We start from the raw sequence: 19119 nt of genomic DNA, 5'->3' as shown, positions 1-19119 counted from the left end.
AATGGATGTTCCATGTCTAACAGCTTCATGTTGTTTTTCTTAAATTGTGTTTATCCTGCAGGATGGTTAACTTTAACATTAAATGAGAACTTCAGGTTACTGTCCAGGTTAAACCCCAGTGTTCACCTCGCTTGGTAAACACTCCCTTGAGAACACTGAGTGGATTCGCTTGTCTCTTGGAGTTTATAGGCCCCAGTCCTAGAAACAGACATTACCTTATTATATATGGGGTCTAGGGAAGGAAGATTGGCGTTTTTCTGCTTAAAAAGGTGAAGGTTTGAAGGTGTTGCTATGATAACTATCAGTCATTGGATCATCTAGGAAATTTTAGTTGGTAAATTGCCAGAAAGATCTGTCTAGTTTAAACGTGTGTGATCAAAGAGCACAGAGAAGAAAACAAACAAGAACTGTTCGGTTCGGAATTGTCTTGAAGTACAGAAGGTAAATGAAGCATTTGTGCATTGTCACAAAGCTCTGCCTGGTCCCTGCATTTCTCCCCCTCTGCTATGCTGCATTCTGCAGAGGTCTCCAACTAGAGTGGACAGTCCTCAGAAGAAGTCCGTGTTCATAAAACTAGCTGTCCATCATTTCACCCTCTTCTCTCTCAGTTGGAAATTGTGTAAATAATAAAACATCCACCAATGTTCCTATAGTTAACAGAACATGGATGTCTTATTTATATCTACAACATAATAAAGGAAGCAGGGGAGCCTGGGAAAATCATTCTCCTGGATGTCTCGGGGAAACGTTGGTAAATTTTGTTAGTCACCAAATTCATTCTTAATATTTAGGCTGGTAAAAGATTGTGTAGGGATTTTAAAAATGGTGGTGTGGAATTTTTAATTTTTTGCTGTGTACTTAAAAATGATACCTTTTAATTGGAGGGTATAAAAAATGGCAGTTCCATTAGGAAACAAGATCTGATCCCAGCCATCCCCGCAAACTCATCCCAGATTGCCCTGCACTCAGGTTCATAGCTTCTTCTCTGTCGGTTATTCTACCATAGAAAAGTTTCCCCCAGTTTCAGCCATAAAAGGTGACTTCTAATAGAAGAGAAAGGACATTTACTGTTCATAGATAGCCAGTGAATAAATGTAATGAACAACTCATATGTCTCATTGGAGTCAAAATAAGCTTTTATTTAAGATCAGTAGCAATTTTGGGTGAGTATTTGATACTGTTATAGTAACATAAGAAATCTTTAATGTGGGGGAAAGCCTTGGTGTTTGGGCTGTAGAATTCTAACCAGCTTCTGGGACCTAGTATGTGGCTTTCTGTACACTTGGAGCATCATGTTTTACCTGCCATGAAGCCAAGCCTGTTCCTGTTGCTGCTTCCTCTACCACTGCCTCATCCCAAGAGCTCTTTCCTTGAAAGAGCAAGATGTGTACCTGTGGGTTGAGTGTTCAGCACACTAAATTTGCTTGTCTCTCTTGGTCTCAAGATAGTGCTGCTGGAGGAGCGTGAGCCTAATGAAGCTTTCCTGTCTTGCTGATCTTAGGCACAGAGTGAGGAGTCTGTTAGGGAAACGTAGCCACTTCTCTCATAATGTGTTTCTTCTAGGTATACCTTAGATGAATTTGGAACGGCCAGGCGCAGTACTGTGGTTCGAGGGTTTATTGATGCTCTCACGAGAGGAGGGCCAGGAGGTACACCTAGACCCATTGAAATGCACTCCCATGACCCTTTGAGGTACAGTAATTGGCACTGGTAGAGGGTTTGACACTTGTCCCGGGACATCTTCACTAACAGGTGGTTTTCTTTAGGTATGTGGGAGATATGCTGGCATGGCTCCATCAAGCTACTGCCTCTGAGAAGGAACATCTGGAAGCTCTCTTAAAGCATGTAACTGCACAGGGTCAGTGTACTGACAGTTATTGCTAATGCTTAATAGAGAAAATGCATGTGGCTTCTGTGTTTCCGTTGTTATCTTCACTGAGATAAACACTTCACACTTAGATGGCACATAAGCGTCCAGCTGTTCATACACACACACACACACACACACACACACACACACACACCTACCTCTGCCTCATTTCTGCTTAATAGACTTCTTTGCTGTCATCTGTTGCTTAGGGTCTGCTACCTTCTACTAGACTGCTGCTCTCTGTTAAGACATGGCTGGAGTGCCCAGCATACATTAGCTCAAACCCTCAGCATTACACTTAGAGGCAAGGATGCAGTGAACAGGCTGAGTGTTCCTTACATCACTAAGCTGTACTGGTTTAATTCTGCCACCCAGACTCTTCATTCTCAGGGGACTGTTCTAAAGCTCTTTATTTTGATAATTACCATAGGTGCTTAAAATGTTTGTTTGGGTTTTAAGGGGGAACAATGACTATATTCTAGAGTTGCTGATGTCTATAGAATTTCTAATTTCCTTAGTTATAACTTTCTTAAGAGGTATGTTAGCTTCTTTTTGGTTGCTGAGATAAAATTGCCAACAAAAGCAATAACAAAAGGAAAGAGTTCTGCTGGGACAGGGAAGGCATGGGAGCAGGAGGGGGAGGGGGTCCGTCATAGCAGTCCATAGTCAGGAAACAGGGAGAGATGATGCTCCGTCATAGCAGTCTATAGTCAGGAGCAGAGAGATGATGCTGGAGCTCCGTCATAGCTGTCCACAGTGAGGAACCAGAGAGATGATGCTGGAGCTCCGTCATAGCAGTCTATAGTCAGGAGCAGAGAGATGATGCTGGAGCTCCGTCATAGCGGTCCACAGTGAGGAACCAGAGAGATGATACTGGTGTGCCTTTGACACTCTTATTCTTTTCTCCCCTTTGAATCAGTTTGGGCCCAGTCCACATTTAGGGTGAGTCTTCTGCCTCAATTAAACCACTCTAGAATGCCCTCACAGTTTACCCTGATATTTGTGTCTTCAATGATTCTAATAACTGAATGTCTAGTCAAGTTGATGAGATCAAGCAGTACAAGAGACTTATTTTAGAGCCTGGGCATTTAGTGTGTAAGTTAAAGGTGTTCTGATTTTGATAGGAAGTAGGGAGAAATACTGTTCCCAGTATCATCTGAGTGGCGTAGAGTGGCTGTACATCCCTGTGGCTCATCAGGTGGTTTGTAGGAGAAGCCAGGTACAAGTTGGTGGTGGCACTTACGTCATAGGCTCAGCTTCTTTGATGAAGCATATGTCTTAGATTGGTACGAAGTTTGCACTTTTTGTTTGTGTGAAACATGGTCTTACATGGTCTTACTGTGTATCCCAGGCTGGCCTCAAACTCATTCCTGCCTCAGCCTTCTAAGTGCTGGAATTATAGGCCAGCCAGGGCTACATAGTGAGGCCCCGCCCCCTCTCGTAGAGGAGGGATGTTTCCTTGAAGGTGCCTTTAGGAAAGTTTATGTGAGAGACAGTGTTCAGAAGGTTGACGGTAAGTTATTGTCAGGTTCAATTCTGAGCCTCACTCTGAAAATGAAAGTGGTTGGCTGTCTGCCTTACCTTATGAATGTGTGGTGCTTGGTAGTAATCAGCACGCAGCAACACCAGTGTTTCTTGGGGTGGCATGGTCAGTGTTCAGCCAGTGAGGCATCTGCAGAACCGTCCTGCTGTGCCTTCCCTACCTCTTCCAGCTCGTGGGGCTGGTGTGGGGTTTGCTTTGTACCCCACTCAGTTTCCTCACAAAAGGGTTCTGTAGTTGTTTTTTTTTTTAAAACTCTTTGCTCTTTGGGGGCCTACCATCCAGCTCCTAAATAAATCAGAGTCTTTTTCTTTCTTATGACTGTTCAGCCTTAGCTTGGCTTGCTTCTAGCCAGCTTTCCTTAAATTATCCCGTCTGCCTTTTGCCTCTTTGGGCTTTTATCTTTCTCTATTCTAAATACCTTTCTTTACTTCTTACTCCATGGCTTGCTGTGTAGCTGGGTGGCTGGCCTCTTTCCTTCTCGGTCCTGTCTTCCCAAATTTCTCCTCCTATTTATTGTCTCTGTCTGCCAGCCCCACCTATCCCGCTCCTGCCTGGCTATTGGCTGTTCAGCTCTTTATTAGACCATCAGGTGTTTTAGACAGGCACAGTAACACAGCTTCACAGAGTTAAACAAATGCAACATAAAAGAATGCAACACATCTTTGCATCATTAAACAAATATTCCACAGCATAAACAAATGTAGCACATCTTAAAATAATATTCTACAACAGAATTCATTTTGTTAATCATCATTCACACTAATTATCAGCATTTTATAGACACATACTAATTACTAGCATTAGAAACATGCCTCACAGCTGTGGAACATGCATGGGACCAGACTAGGCCCTCTGCATATGGGAGACAGTTGTGTAACTTGGTCTGTTTGAGGGGCCCCTGGCAGTGTGATCAGGATCTATCCCTGGTGCATGAGCTGGATTTTTGGAGCCTATTACCTATGGTGGGATGCCTTGCTCAGCCTTGACGGCAGAGGGGAGGGGCTTGATCCTGCCTCAACTAAATGTACCAGGCTTTGCTGACTCCCCATGGGAGGCTTTACACTTTTAGAGGAGGGGATGGGGGGTAGGGTGGGCCGGGGTGGGAAAGGCTGGAGGGGAGCAGGAGGAGGATGAGTGGGGGAATTCATGGTATGTAAAAATGAATTAAAAAAATTCCTTAAAAAAGAAACATGTCAAAAATTATACTTAACAAAATGTTGCTATTTATTTTAAATGCCATACTTGACATTAATCATAAGTATTTTTGATTAATAAAGTTCTTAAAACTTACAGAAGTTAGGTATAACTTGGGAAAAATAATTATGTTGTACTTAATTTTAGGTGTTGAGGAAAATATTCAAGAAGTTGTTGGACATATCACTGAGGGTGTGTGTCGGCCTCTAAAGGTAAAGAGTTTGTGCTTTCTGGCATCTGACCAAAGTATTGACATGGTCTTAGTTCAGAGAAATTGCTAAGTAACAGCTTGAAATCGAGCCATAATTTTGTCAAGTCACACATCAACTAGACTGATAAAATGCACTTAAACTGAAACCACTGCCTGCTCTCTAAGAAAGTGGGAATAGCTAGTTTACACTCATCAGCTGACCTTTGGGTTACACCTCCTGTGCCACTGTCAAGCGAGCAAGGAAGGCATTCGACTGGCCCAGCAGGGGAATGAGTGTACTACTGTATTGGCTTGAGCACAGTGCCGCCTTTGTTTATCATCCTAATAAATAATGCTTAGTCCGAATATGAGCATAGTTACCTGTCGCTGCCGCTGCCGGACTACTTGCCATGTGGGGGTGGGCTCTGGAGTCAGCAGGTTCAGAACACGTTCTGCTCTTGTCCCCATACCTAACTCTTCTGTGCTATAGTATGCTCCCATAGGATGAGTGAGGATGATTTGTTAAGTATAATTTTTGACATGTTTCTTTTTTATTTAAGGAAATCTTTTTATTCATTTTTACATACCAACCATGAATTCCCCCACTCATATGCTCAGTGCCTCCTATAGACACTGGAGGGTGTGTGAGGCAGATGGGTGTGTGGTTCACAGTGCTTGCACCCACCACAGACTTCTTTCCATTATGGATTCAAAGAAAGCTTGGCAGTGGACTGACTTCCCTTTAGTATGTAGACATTAAGTTTTATGATGTAGTCTTATCATAAACTGAATATTTTCTATTTCTAAGGTTTTCTTTGGTGTTTTGATCTAGGTAAACAAACCTCAGATGACCTACCTTTTGAAGTTTATTATGTTGATAAATTCAAATATTACCATAACGTGATAATAAGTACTTGATATTATTTTATGTCTTCCACCAAATGAAATACTTCTGCCAGTATGATGTTCAGACAGTCATAATCCATATACATTTTACCTGCTTTGTATGCTACTGACAGTTGTTAAAAGAGTTAGAGAGAGTAAAATTAAGCTCTTACCAAACGTGGTGGCTCATACCTATACCCCCAGCATTCTAGGAGGCTAATGTAGGAAGATACTGCATTTGAGACCAACCTGGAGGACATAGTAAGTTTGAGGCCAATCTGTGCGACACAGAGACACCCTGTCTCAACACCACCACCCCAAAATTTTATTTTCCTACAACTTTACTTAACAGCCCAAACATCTATTACCATGTTACTAGGAGACATTTAGCTGCTTTAAAGTTAATAAGAATGAATTTTACATTAGAGATAAAGTAAGTACATCACTAAGAAAAATATGTATTAAGATGAAAGTTGTCTTGGTTAAGGCTTCTATTGCTGTGATTTATGGTCATTAGCAACTTGGGTGGAGATGGCTTATTTTGCTCATATTTTCACATCACACTCTATCACTGAGGGAAGTCGGCAGGAACCTGGAGGCAGGAGTTGAGGCAGAGGCCGTGGGTGGGTGCTGTGTATTGGCTTGCTCTCATGGTTTGTTCAGCCCGATCTGTTTTACAGTCCAGGAACAACTGCACATGGGTGGTACTGCCCACAGTGAGCCAGGCCTGACCACATCAATCTTCAGTCAAGAAAATGTCCCACAGATTGGTCCACAGGCCAGTCTGGTGGGAATATTTCCTCATTTGAAGTTCCAAAATTACTCCAGCTTCTGTCAGGTTGACAGAAAAATAGCCAGCACAGAAGCCTGTTGATTTACAGGGTGGTTTTTTTTTTGTTTGTTTGTTTTGTTTTGGTTTTTTGTCTGTTTTAAGAACTCTGTAGTCTGTTTAAAATGACTTCCATTGTATGTAGAATGCTGTCTCCTCAGCATCAGACTCACAGTAAGACTCCTGGACAGGGGAACCAGGATTTGTGAGTCTACCCTCTTCAGGTCCATGGGTTACAGCCTTTCCTTCCCATAAATGTTCCATCTCTTCTAATAAAATGTTTAACGTGCCATGTGCACCTGACCTCCTTGAATTATGCGTTCTGTGAAAATAGATGTACAGACAGAGATAAGAGGCATGGGAAATGGAGCTGGGTAGCTCATGGCTTGGAGTGGGCATTCTACTCTGCCTAGACAGAGGTCAGGACATGGGGGCCTGTCAGTGTCGCCTCCCTCCCTCTCCCCCTCTCTCCCCCTCTCCCCTCTGTCCCATCCTTGCTCTGGCATTAACAGGACAGCACTGCCCATGTCCCCTGTGTCCTGGCTTTGCTGCTGTTAGATTTCCTGCATCCTGTCTACCCCTTTAAGCATCTCCCCGCGTCTCCCTTGTCCCCCTAATAAGGACGGCGATTTACCAAGTACTTGGACGTCAGCTCTGTGCCCCACACTTCCTCTCTGTCCTCAAGCATTCCTGAGGACTGTTCTCCAGGCGCTGCTGCCCTCATATCTTTAGTCTCTTTGTAGGGTTTTTTTTTTTCCTCTTGTACAAGGGTTGCATTTTCCCCAAGACTTTTGGTTTTACTGAACAGCCAGTGTCTTGTGGCCTTCGTGAGAAGGGTGTTTCTTTGTGTGGCACTTGTCACACTCCTCCTTTCCGGGTTGTCCGTGCTGCCTCTGCTCTGACTCCACCGTGCCACTCCCCTGAGCGCTCAGGGTTGAGAGGTGGGTGTCTGTCATTTCTGTCTTCCTTCCTTCCCCTTTCCTTCTTTTCTGTCTACCATCTGCTCTTCTCACTTCCTTTCTGAAGGGAGTGGGAATGAAGAATTGATGCCTCCATCTGTCTATAATTAATAGCCTTTATAGTTTAATAATTGTGTTAAGATTTTAACAACACCATTTTTAGGGATGTAATATATCATTGTAATCGCGGGGGGCTTGTTGACAAGCAGTCTGGTTAGCCAGTGAGCTCCAGGTTCAGTGAAAGACTTGTTCAAAAGACAAGGTTGAGAGTGATCCAGGAGGACACCATAGGTAGATTACTGGCCCTACATAAGCATGGAGGGTATTCACACTTGCATGAAGCGTGCGTGCGTGCGTGTGCGTGTGTGTGTGTGTGTGTGTGTGTGTGTGTGTGTGTGTGTGTATGTGTATGTGTGCATACACACATATACCAAGAAAGATGTTCTTATGGAAACTGATGATTTTTAAATATGTCATTCCTTGTTTTATTGCCTCTTGCCAAAGAGGAGTCACTTTCATTGACATGCAAATATGAAGATAAATTAATCTCCATAACTAAAGAGGTCTTTGTAAAATGTTACACATAAAATGTACATACATATTTGCTAACAGTATTATATCCCGAAATCAAAGAACAGAGAAACCTTAACTTTCAAAGGGCTGGTTGAACATGTCTGCAGGGTTGTACCAGATGCTGCAGAGATTGAAGGATGTAAGAAACAATGTCTGTGTTTAGGAAGCAGAAAGATAATGAGGAGTAGCAGCGTAAGGACAGACAGAATAGATGGAGTGAGCATCATCGGTAACAAGGGATGCTCACTAAGGGAGAGAGCAGTGGGTGGTAGGAGTTAATTAGAAGATTCTGAGAAGAGTAAGTTCATCTTCAACTAGGTCTTGCTCCAACCCAGTAGCCTTATAGCTGGACAGATACGTCAGTGTTCATTCATGGCTTTCCTAGTCTCTGCTAACAGGAACAAATGATGTGATGCAGGCAGAATTCTTTCTTCCCTTTTTATGAGTGGTGCTGAGTAAGCACCTGTGTTTAGGAATGCTGCGCTGCTCTTGCAGTTAGTCTCAACTAGATCTACTTATGCTGTGGTGCCAAACTTCAGGGTGGCCCTGCCCTGGTTTTCAGTATTACCTGCTTTGAGTCAAATGTTGCAGATTGTGAGTCTTTTTTAAGAATTTGTACTAAAGTGTTTTTATCTTATGACTTAATATGCAAAGTTTCTTTAGAAAGCATTTTGTGATTGCAACAATAATGAAATTGTCTCTTGAGTACTTTTATGTTGTTTATACCCCATCATTAATGAAGAAAAGATATACTTTTAAGAAATCAATGTTCAGGAATTTTTCTTTGTGTTTTCATAGGTTCGAATTGAACAAGTAATACTTGCTGAACCTGGGGCAGTTTTATTATATAAAATTTCTAACCTCCTCAAGTTTTACCACCATACAGTCAGGTAACTGAAGAGTAAATGTGCTGCATCCCCTGGAGTGTTTCTCTGTTGTCAGAATACACTCCGGTTTCTACTTGTGTGTATCATGTGAGACTGCATGTTCAGTGTACCTGTATGCCTTGGGGGCTGTCATTCTTCTCCCTTCCTTTTCCATGCATGACCAGAAACAACACACACACACACACACACACACACACACACACACACACACACACACACACAAAATCTCACACACATTCAACGTACATAACAAAATAGGTCTACAAAGTAAGCCTTGCTGCTTTAGTAAATGAGATCCTTGACAACCAGAGCCATTGCTTACACAGAATCTCACACACAGACACACACACATTCAATGTACATAACGAAATAGGTCTACAAAGTAAGCCTTGCTACTTTAGTAAATGAGATCCATGACAACCAGAGCCACTGCGTATGGGTAGACTAGGACATAAGTGAACTGTGTCATCTGGGCACCAATGTCCTCAATTCTTTATTGGCATTTAGTTTTGCTTGAATGATAACATAGACAAAGCTTCATCTTCTCTCCAAAAAAGTAAGTTTGTAGGATTGGAAACCATGTGTCTTACCTAAATATATTAAAATTAAAATCTCTTTCAGTATATCAGTGAGGAAAATAAGTGTACATACTTATCTCCTTGCAATAAAGTGAGACATCTCTTTGGATGGATCTAATAATCTATTTAATAGAAAATTGAATATTAACGAAGAAGCTAATATAATTAATTATTTCAAAGTAGACATTTTTCCTAATTAGTCTAAATACACTGCTACTTAAGCAGCTGCATGTGAGTAACTAGTTTATAGATAAGATGTTGATAGGATATGTTGGTTTTAATGAAAAGAACTCAGTATTATGCAATCTAATTATCAAATCAGTAAGAGCTATTGATTATCTTTTTAACAATTAAAGCCAGATTTTGCTGTGTAATCAAGATGTATGTCTGTTGTGCATGTCACAGGTAACATTTCTGACTCTCAGCCTTGCTAAATTATGCTATGAAGTATTGGAAGCACGGTACAGGTTGACTGAACCTTACCCAGAATGCTTGGGACCAGAATTGTGGAGTAGTTATAAAAGTCTTTACCAACCCAACACCACTCATCAAAATACCCAGATCCTGAGTGCTCTGAAATCTGAAGCTTTCTGAACAATGATGTACATGGTTTCACATTTCAGATTCTCATACTACAGATGCTCAAACTTAGTTTGTTTCTTTCCCTTTTTAATCCCCTTACTCAAATGAAAAGAAAACTGACATTTTTATGAAACTAGACTGATTATTTTTAGTGAATAGATCACACACACATTCCTATTTATATCTATTTCTGTTTTTGTTACAAGGTCAATCATTCTCCTAGTATGTCCGTCCCCTCCTCTCACCTCATGGTGTATGTATGTGTGTGTGTGTGTGTGTGTGTGTGTGTGTGTGTGTGTGTGTGTGTGTGTGTGAGAGAGAGAGAGAGAGAGAGAGAGAGAGAGAGAGAGAGAGAGAGAGAGAGACATAGGCCATTCTGTATGAGGAGCCTAGAGGAGAATGGCAGGTGGTCAGAGGGTTCCTGGGGCCCCCAGTGCTGGGGTCACAGGCACATGCAGCCGAGCATGGCTTTTCTGTCGGTGCTCTGGGTTCCTACTCAGCCCTCAAGCTTGAAAACAAGCGGTCTTATTCATTGTGCCTCTCTCCAGCCTCCATATTTAGATCTCTTTAAAGCACCATGCTCAGTGAGCTGAATTTGTGTTGGCTTTTGTTGTGCGATCTGAAATGAAATATTCTTTGTTTTAGTGGCATCGTTGGAAACAGTGCAGCTACTCTACTGACGACAATTGAAGAAATGCACTTGCTAAGCAAAAAAATATTCTTCAACAGTTTGAGTCTCCATGCGAGTAAACTGATGGACAAGGTGGGTGTGCTCCGTGTCCCGGAGCTGCAGCATCGAATGGACTGCTTTCAATTTTTTTACTTCAGTGATTTTTTTTTTTCCCTTTAAATTCATGTTAGGGAAGCTTAGTGTACCTCAGGTTAGAGTTCATCTTTCTGCATTGGCCTAACTGTATCCTAATTGGAGAAAAATCTCAAGGTGAGTTTCACTATCTTGTTTTCTTTTTCTTTTTATTTCATTTTTAAACATTTTTTAATACAGAGTTTTCCAAATATTTGTAACTAAGAGGAGCTTAATCCTCTTAGTGAGGGCCAGTGAAACCGTAAACTTACAAGATGCTTCTCGAAACAGTCTCATTGTTTCACCTTCCCATGATGCAGCTTTGTCTTTTGTGTCATAGACGTGATAGACGTGAACGTTTATGACCATGAGTAGAAAACTCCATGGAGTACACACACACAGACAACAAAACCCGGGAGACCTGCAGAGTTCTGTAGCACGAATAATTGTTCTTTATCAGCTTTAGGGTTCTGTTGCTTGATGCTTCTATGGAGGTAACACTTGTATCCTCCATTCCATGTTGATCCTTTTTTATCAGAAGATGGCCTTTATTTTTAGAGATACTTATCTTCCTGGTGTTTTGCCTTATAGTGTGGCTGTGCTAGCTTTCATTTGGCTGTTTGCAAAGTCTCTATTTTATGTCCTTTCCTTTGAACTTGTTAGAAGATAACATGCAGTTTGATTGTGGTTTTGTAAAAAGTTGATTCATCCTCAAGTTTTTGCCTTTTGATCAGTGTGTATAAACCATTTACCTCTGGCTGACTTCCTGAGTGTGGGATTTGTTTAGTTTGCTCTGTTTTCTGTGTGTCTGAGTCTTCATCCCCCGTCTCTCCATGACTTCCTTTGCTTCCGTCCTCTGTACAGTTCTGTTCTTTCTTGTGCTGCTATTAGCATAGACAGCAATGTGCTACATCTTCATGAAGTTGTCTTTTCATTCACAAAGAGAAAATACAAACAAAAACTACTAAAAAAGTTTTTGTCTTGGTGGTATCCTTTTCTCCTGCTTTCTCAAGACTGCTTTTCCCAGAAATAGAATTCTTGGCTGACATTTTACTTCTCCCAACCTTTAAGTATGTGACATCTAGTGCATTCTGGTGACACATTGGTTGTTAATCTTAACGAGTTACAGAAAGTTGTGAGCCACCATGTGGGCACTGGGAATTGAATCTAGGTGCTGTGGAAAGAATGGCCTGTGTTCCTCACCACTGAGCCATCTCACCACTGCAGATTTATGTTGAGATTCAGTCACCTGCTTGACCATTGAGATCAATGTTCATCTTCCATTGTTTCTTCAAATACTTCCTGCTCCTGTTCTCTGTTATTTGGACTTCGCATTATGCTGAGGTTGGTGATGGGGTCCCATGGGGTTCTGTTCGTTTTCATTTCACTCCGTGTCTTTCTGCTCCACAGACAGATGGTTGCAGTTGGCCCCTCCTCAAGTTCACTGGCCACTTTTCGTGCCTGCTCACAGCTGTTGCTGAACCCGGTAGTGAAATTTCCATTGCAGTCATTGCGTTCACCTGTAGCGTTAGGTTTGTGTCTGTTGTGGCCGTTGCTTTCATCCTTTCCTTTGGTAGTCCTGGACCATGTTTTCTTATTTGCTCGTGCATCTCATAACTTTCTCTTGTTAATATTACCTTCATCAAAGAAAGTATCTCCACAGGTCGCTTCGCCATTCCTACTGATGTCAACTACTCATTGACTTCTATGTATGAAAAGTTCTTAAATAAATCCTGACATTTAAACGTTTTCTCTTTTTCTGTCTGACACAAAGCTGTAGTTTCTTACAAAGACTTCTAATTGCCAAATTTTGTTCCATTTCCAGTACTTATTTGTTAAAGTTGAAGGTACTCTGATATCTTTTTAAAGTTTTATAGGCAGAATCTCATACTTGCATAAGTTCTTTGTTGTATTAAAAAGAACTAAGAGCAAAAAGGAAGTTCACAGGGTCCCTCCGGTGGTGCTTCCAAGCAGCAGTGACATGTTAGGCCTAGCTTCCACTTCCTAAGGGGACTGGGTTCTGGTCAGGAGCTGATACAGGGCTCCATCCAGTCCTCCAGAGTCCCTCTGATGCTCTGAGAACTTAGCCTTCCCAAGGTCACACAGTGACTTAAGGGGTAGATCCAGGATTTAAACTTATTGGTCAAAATTTTAGTGGAACTTATTTTCTGTGAACCACTTCTCCAAGTGCATAGCCTCTGGGTCAACCTGGAATTCTCCAGGGGCCCTTGATAGAGAACGGAGTCAAGAGCTCCAGCCTGACACTGAACTCCGAGAGTGGATGATGCTTCTCAGTGATAGATACCACTGCTGTGGAGATTTTTTACTCTTACAATTTGGGCTACAAACAAAATAAAACCAGGTTATATTCAATATGTAACAAATGTAATTATGTAATTTAAGGAAACACCAACTTTTCTCATAAATTCTTGAGCTTTAATGTAGAAAGTTACAATAATAACTCTGGGTAGGCTGGTAAAACCTTGTCACTCTGAGCAGTGTACTTCAAAATTAACTGTCATAAGTTGTGAGTTTTTAATACATTAGACATGCATTAGGTTACATTTGTTTTTATCATGGGCCCTCTGTGTGTTTGAACTTCTGAAGAAAACATGGGCAGCAAATAAACTGTTGTTTTGTCCAGGTCGAGCTCCCACCACCTGACCTTGGACCCAGTTCTGCCCTGAATCAGACACTCACTCTGCTGCGGGAGGTTCTGGCCTCACATGATGCTTCAGTTGTGCCCTTGGACGCTCGGCAGGCTGACTTCGTGCAGGTAGTTTATAGATGCATTGATGACTTGCCCCTCCTCTATTACACATTTGTCAGAGGTTGGCGTCTGTGACCGTAGACACTGACAGCCCTTTATTGTTTTTTCTAAAATATTAAGTCAGTTCTTCATTTGAAAGGGTAATTCAATGATGCCCATTTTTATGCTATCTAGTTTTGTTATTAAATCTTTCCCTCTTGTACTCTTATAACTGACTGTCTTCCAGTTCGTTTGGCATTAATTCTGAAAGGCTATAAACCCAGGACCATGTCCTGACTAAGAAATAAGAATCCATTTCCTTTTCATTTACAGGTTTTGTCGTGTGTCTTGGATCCTCTCCTCCAGATGTGTACGGTTTCAGCCAGCAATTTAGGCACGGCTGACATGGCCACATTCATGGTCAACTCCCTGTACATGATGAAGACAACACTGGCTTTGTTTGAATTCACGGACAGGCGCCTGGAAATGCTGCAGTTTCAGGTAGTTTGCTAGAAAGTGGCATCTCTCTGATTTTGATTTTTCAATGTGATAGCTTTAAGTTACTAGTTTTTGGACAAATGTCAATGGCCTAACTTCATGAATTCCTTAAGGCAGTTTGTCTGAAGGATGTGTACACACACACACACACACACACACACACACACAGAGAGAGAGAGAGAGAGAGAGAGAGAGAGAGAGAGAGAGAGAGAGAGAGAGAGTGAGTGAGTTTTGGTTTTCAGCTTTAAAGAAGCCAGAATGTGAAATGGTTAAGGAACTTGATCAGATCATAGTATGGGATGGTGTGAGGAAGCTCTCTGATTCATTTGAGTGTTCACTGCTGTGTGCAGATGTCGTGTATATTGTTGATTCACAGGCCATGTAGCTGGTATAGCTTGTATTACAGAGGCCAGGCACACTTTATCTGTAAAGCAGTATTAGGCGAAACGCTATGGTTTAGCAGTCACTGTTCTCATAAGCCAGCTAGTGTCTCTGAAAAGTCTGTATGATGGTTAAGTCAAAGCCATTCATAAGGTACCTAATTGTGGAGACCCACAGAGGTTTCCTAGTGAGAACTTACCCAGCAGGGCTGCATAAGGGGATGATTTGACCATGGACATAGTTACCAGGTGTTAGGAAGGGTCTGTACTTGGCTGTGTGGTGTGCTTTGATGTAGAAAGGGGGAGGAGGTCTTTTACCCCACCCCTTGGCATTGTTATCAAAAGCCCTTTTGAATAAATGGAAAAGGCCATTAGGTACTGACCCAGGTCCTCTTGAAGCTATCCTGTGTTTCTGTCTTTCTCTTCTCTAGTATCTTTCTATCTAAAAGGGTCTTATCCCTCTCTCCCCCTCAAGAGAACCCATGAAAAGGTGGGAGCAGGCCTCCCACACCTAGTACTCGGGTTCGGGTACTGCCCAAATACTGGTAGACGCCGTGTTCAAGAGAACAGGCTAACACATAGGCATCAGTGTCGACTGGTAGTGCGCACAGTGAAATTCGATTTGTTGCCTTATATTTTTCTGAGGCGTGGCTTTTGATACATCCAAGGCTTCTAATTTCTAATTCATTTAAAAACATTTGAGAATGGCCATAATCATAAAATCTTAATATTTTGGAGTTTGTTGTAAAAAGGTGCAGCTCTGAACCTCTCCCATTCATCTACCTGGATGTTCATTTCTTTTGGAATTTGTATTGGTAGCTCTAAACACTTGTATTATATGCCCTTTGGAGAGGCTTGGTTTTTTCTTTTTAATCATTTTTTAGGTCAGCACACAAATAATGGGTTTCATGATAGCATCTTCATAAGTAGGTGTTACACTGTGGTCTTCCTTCCCTTCCTCCATTGCCCCCCACGCCCTCTCCCGCTAGCTTCATCCCCCTCAGTCCCTCTGCTTATTTCATGTATGCTGCTCTGTCTGTGTCCACCTTCCTCACGACCGCCTCCTCCCGCCTCATGATCTCCTCAGCTTTCACGATCTCCACACAGAGACTCTCAGGCGGGAGATTGCCTTGCTTACCCCAAGTTTTCTCCTCTTTCAGTGTATGCTTTGTTGAAGTGCTGTCCCCACAAATACTGCTGCTAGCTGAGCCATGTAAGAGACAATGATTAAACTCTATTTCCATGGACTGATGCACTTCATGTTTTATATTTGTCAAAACCAACCCAAACCCAAATCTCTGCATTTCATCTCATTCTTTTCTTGAAAGGTTTAGATGTGTTTTCTTTCAATGTTCATTATTTTGCTTACCAGCAGTCACATGTCTGTCCTCAGTGTTCTGTACAATTTCTGCATGGTACAAAGGTATCTGTTAAATGAAGTTTGTTACAGTTTGTTCAGGGTCAGTATTCTCCCTGCCCACATCTGATGTGTTAGCTGGACCCTTCACACATACTTCTAGAGACACACAAGGGTTGCCATGGTTCATCAGGGTCCTCCTGAGACACAGTTTATGTTGATGGACTGAGGGTTCTAGGTGCCCAGGCATCATCTCACTTGGCTTTCCCCAGCACTGCTGGTACCAGCAGGGAAGGCTCAGTGTCCTAGAAGCCTGTAAGGATATTCCTTTGGGTTCAGGTGTTTCTCTTTTCCTGTTATTGCCATCTTAGATGTTTGAGAACCATTTCAGTTTGAGGAGTCAAACCTTTCATATACTCAATTTTTTTTTAACCATTTCTCTATGTGTTCCTGTCTTATAGTCTAGAGAATTTGTTTTTGTTTCATTTTCTGTCTGTTCTCCAGTTTATTCTCTCTCTTTAACCTATTTCTTTGATATTTTCTCTGTCTTCTGTTTTTTTCTCTAGGTGACTAATGTGGTTGTTGGCATTAACTGGTTTCCTTTTCACTTTCATTAAATGCTTTTATTTGAACAAATTAATTTTATTTATTATTATTTTGTTTTCAGTAAATCCAAGAAGTAAGGATTTTTAATTCTACTTCCTTGGGTATTTCATTAAAAAGAATGTAGTAGGCGTCTTAGTGTTAGGAATACAGGTATGGAGTCACTGAACTAGGCAGGTTTTCATGTGCTGACAGAAATGAGAGCTGGTAGGTGCTCTGTGTCATTGGCAAAAATAAATGGGTAAAACTGGGGCCACTTGGTGATGTGGAAGGGAACGGGGGAACCTGGCAAATGGGAAGAGCAACTTCTTATTGGGGTGCTTTCCTTCAGGCATCCCATTCCTTAACTGCAGTTCCAATTCCCACAGAGTTCTTCAGACATTGAGCTGTCCAGGGAATGTAGGGAAGGCTCAGAATGTAGCCTTCAAGCTTGTATTATCCCTAAGTAATTTTATTTTACATGTTGGTTGTGACTTTTGTTTGAGTTCTGCTTTTGAAATAGCTGGGAAGCAACCCATATTCCCTAGTGAGGAAGACCAGCTTGCTCTTAGGCCCCCAGGATGCTCGTGAGCAGAGAGGAATGAGGAATTTGTACACAGAAGGACAGAGAGAGATAGACAGACAGAAAACATAGGATAGCCTCTGGAGGGCCTGGCTCTCAACCCACCAGCCCCTTCTGTCTCTACTAAAGGGTGCCAAGGGGTGAGGCAAAGACCTCCCCCAGCACAGCCAAGTGCTGACCATCCCAGACACCTGGTGACCTTGCATGTGGTCAAGCCATCCCCCTAACGCAGCCCAGCTGTGAAAAGCAAGCTCTGATCTCACTAGGAAACCTTTGTGGGCCCCCACCCCTTAGCTAGTGGCCAGTCCTGGAATCCTCTTTAGTTGTAACTTTTTAAAAACAGGAGGGTTTCTCAGCAGGAAGAAAAGTCTGTTGTAGAGGCTGCCTTGGGTCCCATAATCTGGGCCACACCAAGACAAGGTCACGGTGAGAGTGCCAGTGTGCTCTGTTTTTACTGCTGCCTCTGTTTGTTCTTTTCTGAAATCTTTTTCCTGCTGCATTTTCTTTTAGATTGAAGCCCACTTGGACACTCTTATAAACGAGCAAGCCTCTTACGTTTTGACTCGCGTTGGCTTGAGCTACATTTACAACACTGTACAGCAGCATAAGCCTGAACAGGTGAGCAGCACCTGCCCTGACAAAGGGCAGCTTGTGGTGGCTTCTGGAGACAGACTCTAGATTTTCATCTTGGCTCTCTATGTTTACGTCCTCTGATGAGAGAGGGCTAATCATAGTGTCTGTTGTAGGGTCAGGAGGGTGCCTGAAAATGCAAATAATTCTCAGTTAGAAGTAATGAAAATAGCTAGGAATTAGTATCACAAGATGTAAATAAACAAATGAGTATTATAAAGTGTACAAGATGTTCACACTGATGACTTTTTAAAGTCCCATTTCATTTTCAGCCAAATAAATACATAGATTGCTGTACAGGTAATATTATCCTCCATCTAATTGAGCAGATCAGTAAAGGGAAATGTTCTGGGCTAAAATGATCTTACAGAATCCCAATAGTAATAGGTCCTAGAGAGGTGGGAAACCTAACACAAAGTAAGATTAGATGATTGCCCAAGTTCAGAAAACCATGTAGCTGCTTCCAAAGAAGTGTTTTCTCTTAACTGCAGCGAGAGTGATGCCATAAATGAGGAGCAGCTGGAAATCCTCCTGAAGAAAGGGAGCGGGCATTGTATGAGCCAGGGGTCAAGGTCACGATGGAGGAACCCACAGACATCTGACCTGAGCTGGGAGCACATGGACCCTGACCAACAGTTAGGGAGCCTCCATGGCCCTCTGCGTATGTGACAGTTGTATAGCTTGGTCTGTTTGTAAGGCTCCTAGCAGTGAGATCAGGACCTGTCCCTGGTGCCTAGCTGGCTTTTGGGAACCTGTTCCCCATGCTGGATCACCTTGCCCAGCCTTTAAACCGGGGCAGGAGCTTGGTCCTGCCCCTTTCTGAATGGAGACAGGAAGAGTGGAAGAGGAGGGGGGTAGATAGAAGTGGGGGTGTGGAGAGAGGAGGGGAAACTGGTCAGTATGTAAAATAAAGGGGAAAAATTGTTAATTTAAAAAAATGAGGAGCAAACCAAAAAATAATCTGTCTTAGAAAGCAAGGAGGTCATAGCCTTCGCCCTTCTGTGTCGCTGCAGCTAATTGGCGGGCGTCAGTTCCTCACAGTCTGTTCCCTAACCACTGTGGCCTCCACACCTCACCAGCACCCTCCCAGTGCTGTGCCACCTGCTCCACTTGCAGTGCGGGGGTATCTCCCTTATTGATAAATTTGTGCGTTTGCTCCTCATTTATGGCCCTATACTTAGTGCAGTTAAGAGAAACACGCTGCTTTGAAGCAGGTACACAGTTTCTGAACGTGGGCAGTCTTCTAATAGACCATTTTCCTGACTTGTATAGGGCCCTTTAGCCAGTTTGCCCAGCCTGGACCCTGTGGCGCTGAAGGCTGCAATGGTGAGTACATGACAAAGCCTTTCAAGTTGGATTTCCTGAGGCGGTGCTGGCTGCTGTGATGTCCTGTGTGACAGTTTGTCTCTTGATGGACCCTGTAGCTCTGTGTGTCCGCTCCTCTTATC

At 42.5% G+C, this 19119-nt stretch overlaps 1 protein-coding gene across 2 annotated transcripts in view; it reads left to right on the top strand.

Annotated features, from left to right (window-relative positions):
- Nucleotides 1-19119, top strand: part of Cog6 (component of oligomeric golgi complex 6) — a 48270-nt gene that overhangs the window by 17247 nt on the left and 11904 nt on the right. For both annotated transcript variants that reach the window (XM_036189897.1, XM_036189898.1), the window contains exons 9-17: nt 1564-1692; nt 1767-1858; nt 4755-4819; nt 8842-8933; nt 10736-10853; nt 13537-13668; nt 13975-14142; nt 17552-17659; nt 18944-18997. In XM_036189897.1, the coding sequence (XP_036045790.1) occupies nt 1564-1692; nt 1767-1858; nt 4755-4819; nt 8842-8933; nt 10736-10853; nt 13537-13668; nt 13975-14142; nt 17552-17659; nt 18944-18997 (958 nt within the window). The remainder of the gene's footprint in view (nt 1-1563; nt 1693-1766; nt 1859-4754; nt 4820-8841; nt 8934-10735; nt 10854-13536; nt 13669-13974; nt 14143-17551; nt 17660-18943; nt 18998-19119) is intronic.

Source organism: Onychomys torridus, chromosome 6 (assembly GCF_903995425.1).
Source record: "Onychomys torridus chromosome 6, mOncTor1.1, whole genome shotgun sequence".
NCBI classification, from domain to species: domain Eukaryota; kingdom Metazoa; phylum Chordata; class Mammalia; order Rodentia; family Cricetidae; genus Onychomys; species Onychomys torridus.
Note: the sequence above shows the minus strand (reverse complement) of the source record. Positions and strands in the feature narration are given on the sequence as shown.